Consider the following 18164-nt stretch of genomic DNA (forward strand, 5'->3'; position numbering starts at 1 on the left):
TATCTTTGAGTGTTGGGTATTTTATCTCAGCAACAAGAAAAGTAACTGAGAAAAAATCTGATAATAGAAATGGGGCTATTGTTGTGACTATACCTAACTATGTGGTTCAGGAGCCTTCGGGATGGCTTGTGGGAAGAGTTTGGAAAGATTTGGAGATGCCAGCTGAAAAAGTAGAGTTGGAATGCCTTAGGAGATTCTGTACGGCAAATTCTGATCAGAGCTCAGAAGACAGAGAAATCCTGCTGTTAAAGACCAGGCTTGGGAGCTTTCTGTGGAAAATGACTGCACTGGCTGTTGGGACTCCAGATGATGTGTGTTATGCCCTGGAAGAAAGTTTGTCTGCATCTTGCTTGTGCTGTGAGACTGTTGCTTGGTATGTGGTTCATAGGAACTGGATCCCTACAGGCAATAGAGAAGGAAATCTGTCTACTGCTCCAACTGGCAGTGGAATAAGACACCGTGCACATGGTACTGGTTTTAGGCATGTGCACAGAATGCAAGAGGTGTGGGATCAGGAGGACTTCTACTCAGATTTCAGAAGAAGGCTTGAGAGAGCAGGAAATGTGCCATAAGAGGGCAATGTGTGAATCTGTAAGTTCAAAGTCAAAGGTGTAATGGAATACATAAGTCTTTTCTTTTTTTCTTTTTTTTTTGGTACATGGGATCAAACTCATGACCTCACACTTGCCAGGCAGGTGCTTATGCCACTGAGCTAAATCCCCAGCCTGCAGAAGTCTTGGGAAGCCAGGAACATGGATTGTCTAAGGAAAATTGCAAGGAGGGAGCACAGCTGGCCCCAGAGAAAAGCCACGAGAGTGACCACCACTGGAAGTGCCATGGAGAGGTAGCCACATACATATAATATTCTGATATATTTTTGTCACTCTTAATTCAATTACATCATCATGAAATTAGTCTTGTATTTTTTTTTGGTTTAAATTATAAAATCTTTCTGAATGTCACAGTGTTACAGCATGAGGTACTTCAATTAGTGTTTTGAGGGAACTGTGTTCACAACTTGCCACAGACTGGTGGGGATGCTGGAAGGGTAACTGTGGGATTTAATGCTTACCCTACTGGATTTTGGTGTTGTTTTGTTTCTATTCCTTGGTATTCCCATTTGTAACTTGTAGAATGAAAATGTTTATCTTGTGCCATTATGTGTTGAAATATTTAACCTTTTTTTCCATTTGCACAGAGGTTTGCAGCTAAGAGTCCCTTAAATCTTATAGGAGACTTTGGACTTGTACTTTTTAGCAACGCTGAAACTATTAGGACTTTGGCAACTTTCAGACATGGAATAAATGCCTTTGTATAAAGAGATGTGTGTAAGTATTTGCAGGGCCAGAGGCAGAATGTTATGATTTGTGCTTAGATGTGCCCCAAAGCTTCATGCCATCACAGGTGGGCTTTTCCAGAAGTGGCTGGAGTTACAGTGTATGACACTGGAATCCATATGATACAGTGCTAGGATCAAAGGCAGTGGGATTAAGGGTGTGAGTGCTACCCTCCCTAAGTAGCCTGGATAAGAAGCACAAAGGTGCTGTTGTGGTCCTGTGGTTGCTTGCTTCTGCTGTCTTCTGCTTGTCATAAACTGATTCTTCTCTGTAGTGACCCTCTGCTAAGGGCCCCTGCCTTGAAGCCAACTGATTTTGTACTGAAACCTCTATAAACTATAAGTAGGATAAACCTTTCCTCCTTTATTCTTTGAGTGTTGGGTATTTTGTATCAGCAATGAGAAAGTAAATGGCACTGTGTTTGACAAAGTTAAGATTGATTAGACTATGACAGGAAAAAGCAAAGATTTCTGACTCTCATCTATGGCTTTCTCCACTTTATTCTTTCAGTTTATGTCATTGTATAGTAGATACAATCCACAAACTAAATTAGAAAGAAAGGAAAGAAGAGTAAATTCTGCCCAGTTTCTTTTGTGCCAAGTTCTCATTTTTCAGTAGGTTGACAGTGCTACCTCTTCCAATTTTGGGAAATCAATGACTATTTTCATATCAGTTTTAGATTTGAGCTCCCTCAAAAAACTAACTGAAATACTTCATGCTTTATGAGGCACAAACTGTGACATTCAGAAAGATTTTATAATTATATTTAAACCAGAAAAACATAAGATTAATTTCATCATGGTATAATTGAATTAAGAATGACAAAAGCATATCAGAATGTTATATATAAGAACAAGTAAAAATCATTATGGGCCAAGGACATAGTTCAGTGGCACAGCGCCTGCCTGGCCAGCACAAGGTCATGAGTTCAATACCTGGTACCAAAAAAAAAAAAAGAAAGTCATTATCACAGTGGTGATTTTTAAAATCTTCTCTGCCCAATTGATTCTACAATAATTCCAGTTTTTATGAATTCTGCATCACTTCTGATGATGTCAGACTTTCAATTTTAAGTTATAAATATTAAACAATGCTCTTGCTTCCTTTCAAAACTTACCTCATGCCACTAAAAAAGTGGTATGGGGAAGGACACAGCCTAAAATGCATTTTAAAAAACAGGCATTAAAAAAAAAATTGGGGCTGAGAAAAATATTTCAAGGAGTGATTTAAAGCAAGTAGTGCAAAGTTTGAGCATGTCAAGAGAACTAGAATAGAAAGTGGAAAACAGTTTATCCTTTAACTCACCACTCAGAATCTGCTGTACTGCTTCGTTTCCCATTTGTGCTGCAGTAAAGCCTTGTAAGGAGATGATAGAGGGATCAGAACCATAACTCAGCAGAAGGCGGCAAGTCTGCAAGTGACCTGCGAGGGCAGCTCGATGCAAAGCCGTCTGACCAAGGGTGTCCAGTGCATTCATCTGGAAAGTCATTGGTGGCACAGTAAGTTAGGCAATCTTTTACACCTCAGCAAATAAAACTCCTATGAGAAAAATCAGCTGTGAAAAGCTTTTTGAAAAGTGCCACAGGCACTGATTATTAATAACTTTGCTTGCTAGTTCTAAAAAAAAAAAAAAATTACTACCCTTCTCAGACCACCTTATTCAAAATTACAATACAGCCTCCCCTTCTTTGAATGATCACCTTCCTGTCCACTTTCAACTTCCTTCAACTCCTCTGGACAGCAAGAATGTAAGGGCTGAGAATAGCAGGGACTCTTGTCTGGTCACAGTGAAGATGGTCACCAAATACTTTCAAATACATGGGTTTAACCTCACTTTTTCCCAGAACAGAAAAACAGAAGATATAAGCAAACACTGGTAAAACAGCAAATTGTATGTCTTTCCTAATTTTAGGAACACCTGATTATACGGGTTTGAGCATCCTTATTCTCAAATGCTCAGGACCAGCAGTGTTTCACATTTCAAATTCTTTCATACTATGGAATATTTGCACACATGTAGGAAATATCTTGGGGGAAGGGACCAACATTTAAGCAGAAAATTAATCTGCTTCATATATACTTTATACATATAGCTTGAAGGTAATTTTATACCTTATGCTTAGTGGAACCATGTTTTGACTGTGACTGGTCATAGGAGATCAGATATGGAAATTTTCTCTTGAGTCATGTTCATACTCAGAAGGTTTCTGGAGCACTCTACATTTCATATTTTCAGATTAGGTATGCTCATATTATAATAGAATACTCTAAACTGAATTACAGTGACATTTAACCTAAAAATGATTTGAGAATTTGGATATTCCATTTTTAAAACTGTGAAGCATTTATATAGGAAAAAGAACAACTTACCTAGTTTTAAAATAAAGAGAATGTTAAACTCTGGAGTTATGTTTATAATTTGGTCAAATCTGATTCTAACCTATCTTCCAGGATGTCCCAGTAAATATCCTCTTTTCTAGTCAGACCAACATCCATGCTCACTGCATACGCTGCTTCTTTCAGACAATCCCTTCTTACGGTCTTTCTCAGTTATGAGATTCAGGCCTCTTCTCTCCTAACAAGTCTTCCTTGATTACTTCAAGCTTCAATGATTGCTCCCTTTCTGAATATTTACATCAATGTTGAATTTCTCTGTCTAATAAATTACAACACTGGAGTGGCTTTACCACATTAAATTAAGTTTACTGAGAATACTATTTATGTTTTCTAAGTTTACTAGAAAGTTCCTGATAAGAGGACACAGTAAATTTTCAAATATGCACTGGTTGTTCAAAATATTTGTGCATATTTTCTAGACAGAAGGCTAGAAAAACAAAGGTTTCAAAATAATTTATCTCCCTCTTCCTAGTCCTATTACTAGTAAAACTGTCACACTTACTCAGATAAGGTTCATTTAAATTCTTAATAGTCTTTCATAAAATATGCCCACAAAATACCAAGATACTCAATTCTATCACATTTTCCAGTAGAAAAATGCCTGTTTATACAAAACAACACAAAAGTACAAGTAGCATTTATTAAACAAACAACCAACAAATACAAACACACAGGCTGCCAAACTACATTTTTTTTCTCTATGAATATTTCTGTTACTTCTTCATCACAGGAAAAAAAAAAACCTGGAAATTACAAATATTCTAATCATAAACTTTTCCTGGAAATTGGCTAAAAAGTATACTAAACTATTCAATTACAGAAATGAAAACCTCCAATCCAGTTTAAGTTTGGAAACCTTTAAAAGGTTTCTGGTTTAAAATATAAATGTTACCAAGTTAATAGCTCTTCAGTGTCATATAAAGTTGTATCTTTTAGTACGTCATTTAAAACAACCCTAATTTCCTACTATGCTACCTTCCTTTCCATCATTTTTAATCACAAACTGATAAGCCTCCTATGATTATTTTATTGTTATTTTGTATTCCCATTGTATGAAGGTATTACCTTCCAGAATCACTGCTAAAAATAAAATTAGCTGTTCATCAAGATGACCCCTGGAAATACCTTAGCAAATTCTAAGGAATTTATAGATGTAAAGTTTCTCAGTAAATCCAGCACCAGCCTGTTTTCCATCCAGTGTCTGAGCAGATCAGATGTACACCATATTACACACAGTATCTCTAAACATTAAAAACATAGCATGTCTTAGAAAAGGATTGCTCTGAAAATATGTATGGAGGAACTGAGTATAATACAGAAAAGATTTAGATCTGAATGAATAGGACAAACATTTATGATTCAATGCCAAAACAGTTCAGACTACAGGGAACTGGTAGACTGGAACCTTTCCATATTCTAATCAATATGATAGCCCAGTCTCAGACACTAATTTTGAGGCTGTGTCTTCTCTTCTGTACTAAACTTAAAGCAATGAATCACAGACCATTCTGCAACTTTGGTACTTAGGCATTTATTTTAAATTAATATTACTATATAACTTTAACAATTAACATGTGTAATTGAATGTAAAACTTGATTTCAAATAACACGAGGCTTGAAAACAGTCCCTGTATTCCTTCAGCTAGACTGGCACTGTTTTTTCCTCAAATCAAGACACTTTGAAAATGAACAGTGAAAAATTAATAACTTTAATAATTCTGTGAAAGAGGAACAAAAGATAAAACAGGTCTGTTCCTGGTGAACAGAGACCAAGACAGATAGAAGGCATATTAAAACCTTTTTAGCTTAAAGACTAGCTTATCTCCCTACAATTTCTCTTTATACGAACCCCAAGAAGTTAAATTTGTTAAATACTGTTGCTATAGTTTAGATGCTAAATATCTTTCAAATGGCCATGTGCCTGGTCCCTTCGTATGGTTTCCAGGATGGCACTAGTGGGAGGTAGCTCATACTTTCAAGGAATGGGGTCAACTGGGACATCTTTAGATAACTGCGGGTGTGCCCTTGTAAGGGATTATACTAAGAGAATATACCTACCAACTCACTTTTAGAATAGCCTTAGTAATACTCTTAATAAAGACAGCAGACATTCATTAATAATAGAATATAAAATGCTAGGATATATTAACAATAATAATTAATAAATTGTTGCATGAAGGTAAATATAATAATTTTTAAAGTAAAAAAGTTAACAGTCTTGATAATTTTACATGCCAATATTTGTTAAGTGGTGTCAAAACTTATAATAGAATTCAAATATATATACCTTACAAAGTTTTTTTCCAATCACCAATGAGTAAAGAACATTTGTAGCCTCTCAAAATAGCATTAATAAGCTTTTCAATCTCTATACTAAATAAATATGAAATTTTACTAATAGTTTTTATTTTTATTATCTGCATGGCACTCTGAAAGTGAATTACTGGAGGGAGAGGGAAACAAATATGTCATCGCATGCTGAAAGGGAACAGATGACGGGTCACTCTCAGTCCCTCCATACTACGGGAGACTCATTCTTTCTCAGGAAACCTCAGTATCTGCTATGACTCAGCTCAGCTGACACATGGACCTAAAAAAGCTGCCAGAGTCAATATGAATTAAATATTAGTAAATCTTAACTTCTTTATTCTTAAAAAGTAGAGATACTTTTGACTATTGTTTGCATAAATTATTTTCTTATAAACTATATTGAAATGCTGACTATCAAAATATACCAATACTTACATTAATACATGTGAGGTTGAAATCTACTTCAAATAGCAGTAGTTATATTTTATTGTATTTTATAAAAGATTGACAGTAAAGGACAAAGAAACACGGGTAATTATTTTATAAGAACTAAGACTTAAATTGGTCTTTTAGGAGAATCTATGAATTTAAATACAAACTACCAATCAGTTCTGAATAACTTTCTTCAGAAAAATCAGAGCGAAGCAGCAATCTTTAGAGCAGCAAGCTGCTGAGCGCCGAGCCCAGCACTTCTTTTCTGGGTGTGCTTTACCTTTGCTCCGTGCTTATGCAGAACTTCCATGACATCGTTGTGAGCTCTCTCGGCTGCAACGTGCAGAGGTGTCATGAAACTATGGAGAGGAGAAGGCAAAAGGTAATTTCGTCTCTAGTTTTTGTTGTACTTCTTCACGATTTCAACCATTCTCTCTGCACTCACACTTACTCTTTATTTTTTTCATTGACATTCGCTCCTTTTCTAAGTAATAATTCGGTCACTTGTTTTCGTTTGGGGTGTAAGGAGGCCACAGCACAGTGCTGTAAAGTAAACAAAATTAAGTTAATAAAATACGTTTCTATTTAAAAGTACATTTCTGAATTAAATAGCATCTGCTGGCTATTTAGAACACTGCTCATCACAGCATATCAAAGCATAATATAATTTACATTATGGAATGGTCAATGAGCAATATTCCTTCTAAAGTATAAAAGTTATACCAGTCAAATGCTTCAAACATAAACCTGTAAAATCATGGCTGCTCAGGTAAGCATGAAGAGCTCTCATTTCTTTTCCTTTGGCAAAGGAATAAGTATGCAGGTTTATTTCTCTGAAAGCATAAGATACTACCTCTTCAAAGTTACAGAACTCCAGACTAACTCAAGCCTTCATCAGCTGTTGGTCACAAAAGTCAGTTATCTCTCAAACTCTTTCACTAATGTACCCCCAGAAGTATGGGGAATAAGCTTCTATGCCCAGGGACTGGCAAAAGAGCAACAAACCGGAAGCAGTTTGGAAGAAAAAAACAGTCTCAGAAATTTTATGTTTTACTCCAATAATTAATTATATTAGTTTTGCATTCTGTTGCATTTTATGATAATGTCTATATTAAAAATTTAAAAATAAAACTACTTACAATTGAGAAAAATCAGTACCCTGAAAAAGCATGTCAGTTTTATTCTCTGGCTTTGAGCTGTCCTGGTACAATGCTGTGTAGCTTGAATGTACAAGAATTTCAGTTTGACAGACATATACTGAAGAGTACATACAGTTGACCTATTTCAATTTAGTGAATCTTCTAATGTTGTTTTCAGTAAATACTAAATTTTGATCTTCGTGTGCCACATATATGTAAGAATATTATCGCAGCCTTATGTAAAAGTCTGTGATATAAGTATTATGTTTGCTTAAATTCCCAATTCAGAAGCAATTATTGACCAGTCCTGTATCTGAGTGCAGTGTGGTCAATGCCAAAGAAAGAAACGAATCTTTTTCAAAGTGTATTAGACCACAAAAAACCCCAAACCAAACCAAACCAAACAAACAAAAAAAACCAAAGCACTGTTTTAATAACAAACTGTGGAGAAGAACATTCATAACCTTATCACTTTTCTGTGTGAATACAACCAGTTACTTGAAGATAACTGTTCAAAAGAATTATGCAAATATCTTTGAAAATATTTTAATTTCCCACAAAGATATAATATTTATCTAAAAACATTAAAAAAAGCTTCTTACAAAAAGATTATATTTTATATTCTGTAAAGGCACTGGTTACAGAAGACAAAGTAAAATAATTTTCAAATCAAGACTGAGCAAACGTCTATTATTTCATGCATGAAAAGAATCATCCCTGAACCAAATGTAAAAACCAATGCAACCAATGTAAAAATGAAAAACATTATTATATGCTTACATTACAATGTAGGCTCAAAGAATGGTTTAATAAAATCTTACCAGTGCTGTTTCATGAGACTGTGGTTGTTTAAAATTAATGATTTCCAAAGCAAGTGTTTTTTTAACTTTAGCTAGGTCTGCCTCTCTTGCTGCTTGTAGTAAAGAATGACCTTTAAATTCATCTGGAAATAAATGGTTAACATATAAAAGTTTAAAATATATTTAAAAATACTTAGCATGACTATATATAAATAGGAAAATTATTCACTTTACACATTTCTCTATTTTAGCAAAGGCAGTAATATAATAATAATAAAGGCAAATAATGAAAGCATAGATTAATAAAACATCTGAAAAACATATGCTTAAAATTTTGACTATTTGAGGCTGGGGATTTAGCTCAGTGGCATAAGCGCCTGCCTGGTAAGCATGAGGTTTTGAGTTCAATCCCCAGAACCAAAAACAAACAAACATAAAAGACTATTTTATACTCTGAGTTCATAAAGATTCACCTACAAAGACACCACGATGAAGTTTTTAAAACTGTCAACCTAAATGTTCATCAAAAGGAAATTAGTTAAATGATATGTGAATACATACTATGGACGATTTTATGCTCTCAAAAAAGAGGTATCTCTATACATATTGATATGAAAGTATATTGTGTTTTTGACTGTCTTTTGAGACAAGTTCTTGCTGGCTTTGAGAACTTGTTCAGCAATCAAGCTGGCCTTGCAGGCACTATGTTCACAGGCTGGCCTTGAATCTGTAGTGATCTGGCTGCCTCGGCCTTCTGAGTGTTCACATTTTCATAAACCACTTCAAGCAAAGAGCTGAAAGCTGCTCTAAAAAGTACCAGATCCTTTCATGTTCAGACTTTCGTATCTGCATAGTGTTCTTTCTCTTTTCAAATGAAGGGAGGGAACTGTATAAACTGCCATATGTAAGAAGACGGCTTTTGAGAACTGCAAAGGAATGTGACCTATTGAGAAAGGATATCACAAGTGCACGACTGCTGGAATCAACAGTCCAGAGAAATTTAAGCTGAATGTAAATGAGTATGGCTGGTTCTCCATGAAAAAATTCTATGAATATCAAAATGATAAAAGCAATTCTACCTTTTCAGTTAGTCTTTATATTCAGGACAAGTAGTTCAGACAAAATTAAACATTACATATATGAAAAACATAGACTTATACTTAATAAATTATGATGCAATAATATAACTAAATAATACGAAATTATTTCATATAACAGTATAATATTCCTCATCTTTACTCTTCAGAAAAAGGAAAACTGTGCCTAAATTACTTTTCAAATTTAAAATACTTTGTTGAATACTTAAAAAAATGTTAAAACTGGGTATAAAGAATGAAAACTATCAACTACAGTATACAGTTGTGTGAAATTTTCAATGCAAAGATACACAGTAGTTTTTAAAACTTCAAGGGAGTTATTTAAAGTATACAAGAGATATAGAAAAGTCTTTACAAAGACTTTTACATTGTATAAGGTTCTCTTTCCAAATGCATTCTGAAACAAGAGTGGAATTCAGACTATCTTGCTCATTTGGCCTTACAAAAAGAACACATAAAATACAAAAAAAGGTGCGCAATAATACAGTTACTACTGGGCATGATCAAAGTATTGTTCTTACTCATTTCCTATATAATTCTATTTAAACAAGTTCTGCAACTGTGAATGCCTACTATAAAGCAATGCATATGATAATGAAACTGTAGTTAGAAAAGTCCGCTTCAGTGAAGTTTTTTCTTTCAGATAATTCCTTGGGACAATCCTATTTAATATGAAGGTTTTACTTATTAAATAAAATTTCCCACTGAAAAGAATGAAAAGTATTCTAGGGAATGGCTCTTTTTATAAAAGAACCTAAATTTGATTACATAAATTTAGGTTAAGTTTTAAAATGTCTATGGTGGAATAAGACAAACTAGTAAAATACATCAATAATATTTGAAATTTGTAAAATGGTTGAAAAAGAAAAAAGTCAATATATACAGATAAGCTGAGCTAGTATATAAATCAAAAAGAAATTAGGAAACAGTACAAAAGTTTTGCATAGAGTCAAATTCAATTAATAAACCTGCTGAACAAATAGTGTACGCGCTTGGGTGAGATTCAGTAAAGAAGAGGGCTCCAACACAAACAGCACCACACACTTTTCTCTTAGGGAGCCAGGAACTAAACAGGTGTGAAGACAGAAACAGGAAGGCAAAGTCTTTCTCTTGTAGGATTCAGATTTCCCTAGCAAGATAGAATGCATATAGAAAAATGAACTATATAATGCAAAATAATACACAGCAAGCATCAGGGTGAGTGGGAGAGAATAAACAAACCAATCAAGGATTCACTACAAAGACACCTGCCCAGGTACAATTTGGTCTAGACTTATAACCCCATTTGGGTATCAATATAAATTTAAATTTCCATATAGGGTCAAAATTATAAAGAATTCTACTTTAACATAAGCTGGTTTAAAACTTGTTAAACATAAATGATGTTGGAATCATTCTGACTATGTCTTTTCCTTAAATTATTGCTTAACAAAGATTTTCTTAGGGATTCCCAATACAAAAAAAAAAAAAAAAAAGATTTTGTTTGGTTGTTTCTGATTTTTAGAATTCTGAAAGTAAGACAGAAAGAATCATGGGACAAATTAAAAATCAAGTAGATGATATTACATATAATTTAAATCAGAAATGTCAACACATAGTGGTAAATACATATAATATGACATCCTAAATGGGAATGTAAAGCAGAAAAAGGACTTCAGGTAAAAAATTAAGGAAACCTGAAGAGTGTGATTTATTAATTGTGATAAAGTATTAGTAGTACAGGACACCGAGTATAAATAAATACATGAGATTCCGATACTATCTTCATAAATAATCTGCATATCTAAAATAAAAAGGTTATCTAGAAACATACTTATATATGTATAGGTAACAGTTATCAATTTGAGAAAATTATTTCTATCAAATGATAACTATTATCTCAAATATATATTAAATTTGGGCCAATCTGCACTTGGGCCATACCATACATAATGTTTATGACTGAACTTTGCAAGGCTTGGAAAAGAGTGCTCAATCGTGTGAGAAAAATACATACATGTGAGTCTCTCCCGGAGCTCAGGAGTTGGAGCCATATCCACAGCACTTTTGCCATGGCAGTTGACGAGTGTGGGGTCAGCACCATGGCTGAGTAACAAGGAGCAGACTTCTACACGATTTTTGGAAGCAGCCTCATGGAGTGGAGTGAACTGCCAGAGATCCATAGCATTAACACAAGCTCCATGCTGGATAGAGGAAAAAAGTTTCCAGTTAGGCAGCACTTTGCTGGATCAAATCAAACTCGGAAAACATTTATTTCATTGTAAATTTCAGTTACAATTTTCAAAAATGTTATTTAAATTTTTTATTTTAAAAAAAGTTTAATTTGAGTATTGAAGATATTTTAAGCAATGGTAGTATTTTTAAAGACTCTTATTTTCTTAAAATATTGGGTAAAAAACACATGAAACAATGACAAGTTTTTTTTAAACAATGAACGATATTTTAAATTTATTTTTACCTTTAGTAGCAGTTCTGTGACTTCATAATGTCCATATGAGCATGCATTATGAAGAGGCACCAGTCCACTAATGAAGAGAGTCACATTAAAATACTTAACTTTCAAACATTTTGTGGTTAACTATCCATGGCGTGCCAAGAAATAGAAGTCTAGTAAGTCTCAATAAAAGTATATTAAAAATATTTTAGTATTTAATAAAACAGTTCAAAACATAGATGATATTCACTTTTATATTTATCTTGTATTTATATAATCGTTAACAATAAGAATATTAATTACAAGAAGAGTCAGGTAAAAGAAAGATCATATGCTAATTGATAATTGTATGTTTTTATTATTTACAGGAAATGTTAATTGATACAGAACTGAAATATTCCTAGTAAGTTCCAGCATTAGGAATCCAAGTTATACCTTGGATATCAAAGTATTCTAAATGAGTAAAACCTCCACCTTTCATGGTGCACTTCTATTATGACTCACCTACTATACATTCATGTTTTCAGACATGTACAAGAAATAGAGATGTACAAGAGCATCAGGCATTTAGGACGCTGTACTTTCGGGGACTCCATTCATAAAAGGCACAAGACTTGGAGCAGGCAAAAGAGAAGCAGCACCACAAAGAGCAGATGTCAAATGGATGGATTCCTACTCTAATTGTTATCTTAAGTGCTGAGTCCTTTGCTTATGCTTCCTGATGTGGGAAGGCGGGTGGTACACAGTGAAAGTCCTGCTCCAGGGCATCTTTTCGGGGTTCCTCTGCCAACTACAAAAAGGTAATGTACCTGGTCTGGTCAATTATCTTTTAGATCTTGTGAGACAATGAGAAATGTGTTCCCTTCATCTAGGAGACCAAACCCAACGTTCATGTGTTCCTGGAGACTACAAAGTTTCCCAAAATTTACCAATTCATAAAATAAATGACGTAACTGACTTGTGGCTTTCACCTATTTCTCTCCTCTATTAACATGGACATTCTAGGCTTTGTCAGTTCAGATGTCCAAGATTTCATCAGGAAAAAAATTCCTCCAAATTAAAATATTGCATATTTCTGATTTTGGTTTATTAATAAGAGATGATCCTTAATAACAAATGATTGTGAGAGCTCTGCTACCAGAATATCAGAAATTTCAACTTATTTTATCTTTCTGAAGTGCAACTTGAAAGTTGAAAACTAATGACTGCAACTGAGAGGCAGATTTTTAGCTTCAAATAATAGAATTAAACTTATTTAGGTAATTTTAATAGACATCTCTGTAATAAGTAGATACATGAAAATAAGGCCTGAAATCAAAGTTGTGACAATTCTTAGTGAGTTATATGATTTAAATTTCAGGGTTAGCAGAGATGATGAAATCAAAGTCTAAAAATCCATAAACAAATCATTAAAGGTCAATGTAGTGATAATTTACCCTTTGTCTTTTGCATGAACGTCTGCACCATGCTGAAGAAGCAGTTGAACTATCCGAACTCGGTTGTAGCCTGCTGCCAGATGTAAAGGAGTAGACTGCAAAAGAGAAAAAATACATCTCTCTCATCAGGTAAATACTTTTAATGTTAAGTGCATATAAAAACACACAATGAACATTTCTGTATCACCAAGCAATAGAAACAGACAAATTTCTGCTTTCAGAAGCAGGTCACATGTTATTACAAATGTTACTTTCAGGATTATTAGGTTATTTTCAGGATTGTTATTTTTCTTTTATTTTAGAATGATACTTTTCACTGTTATGTGAAATTTAGATTAATCTTTTTCCTTCCTTTACAAAAAAATAGTATTTTAAAGATGCTGCCCCATTGTCCTTTGGGCTGCAATGTTTCCAGACTAGCAATCTGCCACCACCCTTATCTTTGTCCCTTTGTACCCACGCTTCTTTCCTTAAGATGTTTTAATATTTTTTCCTTATCCTGGGATTTAAGCAATTTGATTATGAAGTACCTTAGGCAAAATTTTTCTTCATGGTTTTTTGTTTTGATCCTTAGGACTTTCTAAGGTTCCTGAATCCAAATTATTTTTAGTAAATTTGGAAAACTTTTAGTTACTATTTCATGAATTTTTTCCCTACTTTCCTGTCCCAACATTCTCTCTTACAGTGACTTCTATCAGACATACACTACATTGCTTAGGTCTTAGGCAAGAGCAGAACAGCCTTTAGGATAGGACTGCTTTGCCCTATTACTAAGGTCTTGCCTTTCTGAGTACATTATAATATTCCAGGAATTATTAGGGTCTTCCAGTCTGTCTGGCAACAACAGAAACTACTGCAGACTCCATGAGATGCTAGGATTGCAACCTCTAACTCTTTTGTGTGGCTCTTTATTAGCATCCAGTAATTTCTTCATACATGTATTAAATTGGCCCCAGCTGGAGACCTGGGGGGACTCTTGGCAGGTCTCTCTTACCTGATCCCATGCCTTAGTCACTTCTCACCACCTTGTGCCATTTGAGAGGGTACTGATGGCCACAGGTGGGCTGGTAAAAGAACTCAGTGATACACAAAGAATGTAAAAAAAACAAGAGCTTATTTACATCAGGATATGCTATCTTACAGGGCAAGCTGGTGAGTTTCCAAAAGAGGACTCCAGTTAGGGCAAGGAGTTGGGATTTTTATTAGGGTTTAAGATATGAAAAAGGGGTCTGGGCAGCAAATGTGATTATCTGAAGAAAGTCTTTCTGGGTCATTGAGCCCTGTGCAGATCTCCTGGGAGCACTTGGGTAGAACTTAAAATTGCTTAGAGGCAACTCAGACAAAGCCATTCTCCTTCAATCCACAGAACACTTTTTGGCTTTAGATAACAAGGTCATAAGGAACTCTACATATGCTTTAGAAAAGATGGGTTGGGACTCTCTGGAGGCAGGGATGAGCCTGTTGCTATCTTATGACCATCTTCTAAGAGAGGGAGGTCTTTAACCAGAGTTCTCTGTTACCAGATGGCGTTAGAGAGAGTTCAGCTACTAAGGCTTTTAACACTTTTCATTGCCAATCCACAAGTCCTACACCTCGGTCTGCTCAGACTCTCATTCCACCTGAACCATTGGACACCATCAGGGCCCCTCCATGTTAAGTTTGGAAATACTTTCTGTGCAGTAAATTGGAGCAGCTGCACAGCTCACCTTACTTGTCCCCCTTTCAATGGGTCACTGTCATGTACTTGCTAGTATTCGATGTCTAGCAACCACTGTTTCAGATACACTGTGTTTTCCTCGGTTTGAGGAAAGAAGGTAAATTCTGTCCTTTTTATTCCATTCTGGCACTTGTAGGTAGTCTGTAAAGTAGTCTGTAAAGTAGGCTTGGGAGCTTCCCCCAGAAACAAGGACTGTTTTGGGTAACGGTCAGTAAGCTCTCATAGGGCTGCCACTTAATATTTCATGGAAAAGGTAGCATCTCTAGCTTGAACAAAGAAAGACATTACTGTTTTATATTGTCTTTTATATAATTTTATTTGTACATAGTTGATTTAATAATTTCTATTTCTGAAAAAGAACAAAGTCCCTAAATGAATGGAGACATATGTGCTTATACTGACAGTCTGCTTAAAAGGCCAAAATGTAAGAATAACAATCTAGTTCCAATCTTTTTTTAGTCTGTAAAGTAGAAATCATTTACAATGCTTTGAAAATAGTAGCATTTAGTTTTCAAAATGTTGAAATTCATATAACTCAGATAAATGAGAAGCTCTTATAAATAGTGACAGGAAGCTTAAAATGAGGCGGCTGTAAAAAAGTGGAGTTAAGGAATAATTTTCTTTTTTTTTTTTTTGTCTTTTTCCTTTTTGTTGGTACCAGGGATCGAACTCATGACTGCCTGCTTGCAAGGCAGGCGCTTATGCCGCTGAGCTAAATGCCCAGCCCCAAGGAATAATTTTCAAAAACTATTAGGAAGCCTTATTGATAAGACTCTAAAGACTGATGTATATAAATATCCTCAGTTTGGAAACGTCAATGACAGAAGAATAGAAGGGGGTGGTATAGAAACAGGATGGGAGGGACCCTGAGGAAAACAATTTGGAGGTTAGCACTAAATTTAAAGTGCTTACATGACACCATAGTGGCTATCCCAGAGTGAGTTTTACATATACAAAATTACAATTCAGAAGAGGTTACGGCTGACGACAAATCTGGTCATAACTGGTATCATTTAAAATATTTCAGCATCTGCCATGTTTGTGACACCCTGTTAATTGGCAGGAATAGTGTAATAACCATGAAATGTTCAGTAAGTTGCCCCTATAGAGGCTTTTTTGCAGGTCAGGGAGAATCGAGACCAGCAGTGCTGGGGATTGAACCAGGGCCTTTGCATTGAGATACAGTCTCCCAGTACTGTTACAATTTTTTTTTGACAGAGTCTCACCGAGTTGCTAAACTGTCCAGAATACCCAGGCTTTGATGTGTTTGATCACTCAAACTTGTGATCCTCCTGCTTCACGCATTCACTAAATGAAATGTAAATAAACAAATTTATTCAGAAAGACAAAAGATGGAAAAGAAAACTCTAGTTTCTATAGAGTGAAGTGCCTCCAGAAAGCAGGGGCTCCATCCCTGGGTGAAACAATGCAGAAAGGGTGCCACAGCAGAGGCGAGAACCTGAGCACTCTACCGGTGGCCAGTGTGAAGCAAGCGCCAGGGGAGACTGAGAACCACTCTCTGAGCTGAGGCTGGAGGATAAAAAAAAAAAAAATCTAAGGTTAGAATTTACCATATGGAAAATAAAACAGAAAACAGGAACAAACCTATGGCAAGAACACCTCAACAAAAGGCTATGGGATTAATCCAGAAGAGAAATGACTCAGTCAGCAGTGTGAACGGCACTGAATCAGCAGTAGGTGAGCATGAGAGTGACAGGCTCACAGGAGTGAGTAAAGCTGAGTGAGACTTTCCACAGTGGAAGCTAATCCTGCAGCCTAAATGGTATCAGCAGAATACGTACAAATCAGTAAAATGCAAGAAATCAATCTCAGAAAATGGAAGAAAACAAAGCAAAGAAGTATAGACAATTTGAGAACAAAGGATGATTTGAACAAGCTTATGCCACAAAGAGCTCAGAGGTTTTTCAAAATATAGGAAAAACATTTATAACTGTTATTTGCCAAATGTTGTCTTCTGACATGTAACCTAGACTAAACTTATGAATGTTTCCATCATCTTGTCAAAATTATACCCCAACTGCCAAAGAGCAAGGCAGTGATAAAAGTGATTTCCTGATTGCTACGATAATTAACAGACTATAATTTTGGTTTTGGATATATAAGGGAGAGCTATTTGTAAAATCCTCACACATGTTACCAGATCATTGATGGTAGTCATAAACTAGCAAATGCAAGAATCAAACATTTAAGACATCAACACACACAAGCACAGCAATCACTGCCAGTTTAAATATGTCATGTTTACTCTAAAAACAGATGCTTCTTTGGGGAAAACTTGAAAGACAAACACGTAGAATAGTAAAGTAAGAAACTACTGGAAATATATAAACTCCATCTAAAGATCATTCTGCTGCAATATAAACAGGGCTGACAATGTAGCTCAGTGCAGAGGGCATGGGTTTAATCTCCAATATTATTATTTTGTGTGTGTGTGTTTTTCATTTTTATTGGTACCGGGGATCGAACTCACGACTGCCCTGCTTACAAGGCAGGTGCTGATGCCGCTGAGCTAAATCCCCAGCCCCTCCAATATTATTTTTAAAAATTACAAAATACCAACAGTGTATGACAAATCATTATCTTCTCTTATTCTGTCTTCAGACAATGATCTTGCAAAATATCTGAGAAACGTCACTACCAATATCTTCATGCTACAAAATGTTCACATAAAAAATCCTTAAAGAAGTCTCATAATTCAAAGTTTTCCTCTTGAATTCTGGCTTTAAGAAAAAAATATAAATGTAACTATTGTTGCTGAAATGTCAGTTTACACATAAAGCAAAGATAGTTAAATACATATTTTTTTCCTTAAAACCAGAATAACTCTACTCTAAGCTCAGTGGCAACAGAGAATACATCTTAATCTTATGTTTCTAATGCTTAACATAATACCTCATATATACAGGTATTATGTTAATTTTTAAAAATGAATGTGCTACTAGGGAGGGTGGTGTGTGCTTATAATTGCAGCACTCAGGCTGGGGCTGGAAAAATGCTGCAAATTTGAGACCAGCCTGAACTACATAATAGAGTTCTGTCTCAAA

General features: G+C 35.1%; 1 protein-coding gene across 1 annotated transcript in view; it reads right to left on the bottom strand.

Annotated features, from left to right (window-relative positions):
• Positions 1–18164, bottom strand: part of Tnks (tankyrase) — a 171488-nt gene that overhangs the window by 43093 nt on the left and 110231 nt on the right. Inside the window, exons 6-12 of the mRNA XM_003462614.5 lie at positions 13383–13477; positions 11971–12037; positions 11509–11695; positions 8437–8558; positions 6928–7019; positions 6757–6835; positions 2643–2814 (exon numbers count right to left, since the gene is read on the bottom strand). Of these exons, the coding sequence (XP_003462662.1) occupies positions 2643–2814; positions 6757–6835; positions 6928–7019; positions 8437–8558; positions 11509–11695; positions 11971–12037; positions 13383–13477 (814 nt within the window). The remainder of the gene's footprint in view (positions 1–2642; positions 2815–6756; positions 6836–6927; positions 7020–8436; positions 8559–11508; positions 11696–11970; positions 12038–13382; positions 13478–18164) is intronic.

The sequence above is a fragment of the Cavia porcellus genome, unplaced genomic scaffold (assembly GCF_034190915.1).
Source record: "Cavia porcellus strain 051 isolate PalLab524CR breed Dunkin Hartley unplaced genomic scaffold, mCavPor4.1 scaffold_24, whole genome shotgun sequence".
In the NCBI taxonomy this organism is placed as follows: domain Eukaryota; kingdom Metazoa; phylum Chordata; class Mammalia; order Rodentia; family Caviidae; genus Cavia; species Cavia porcellus.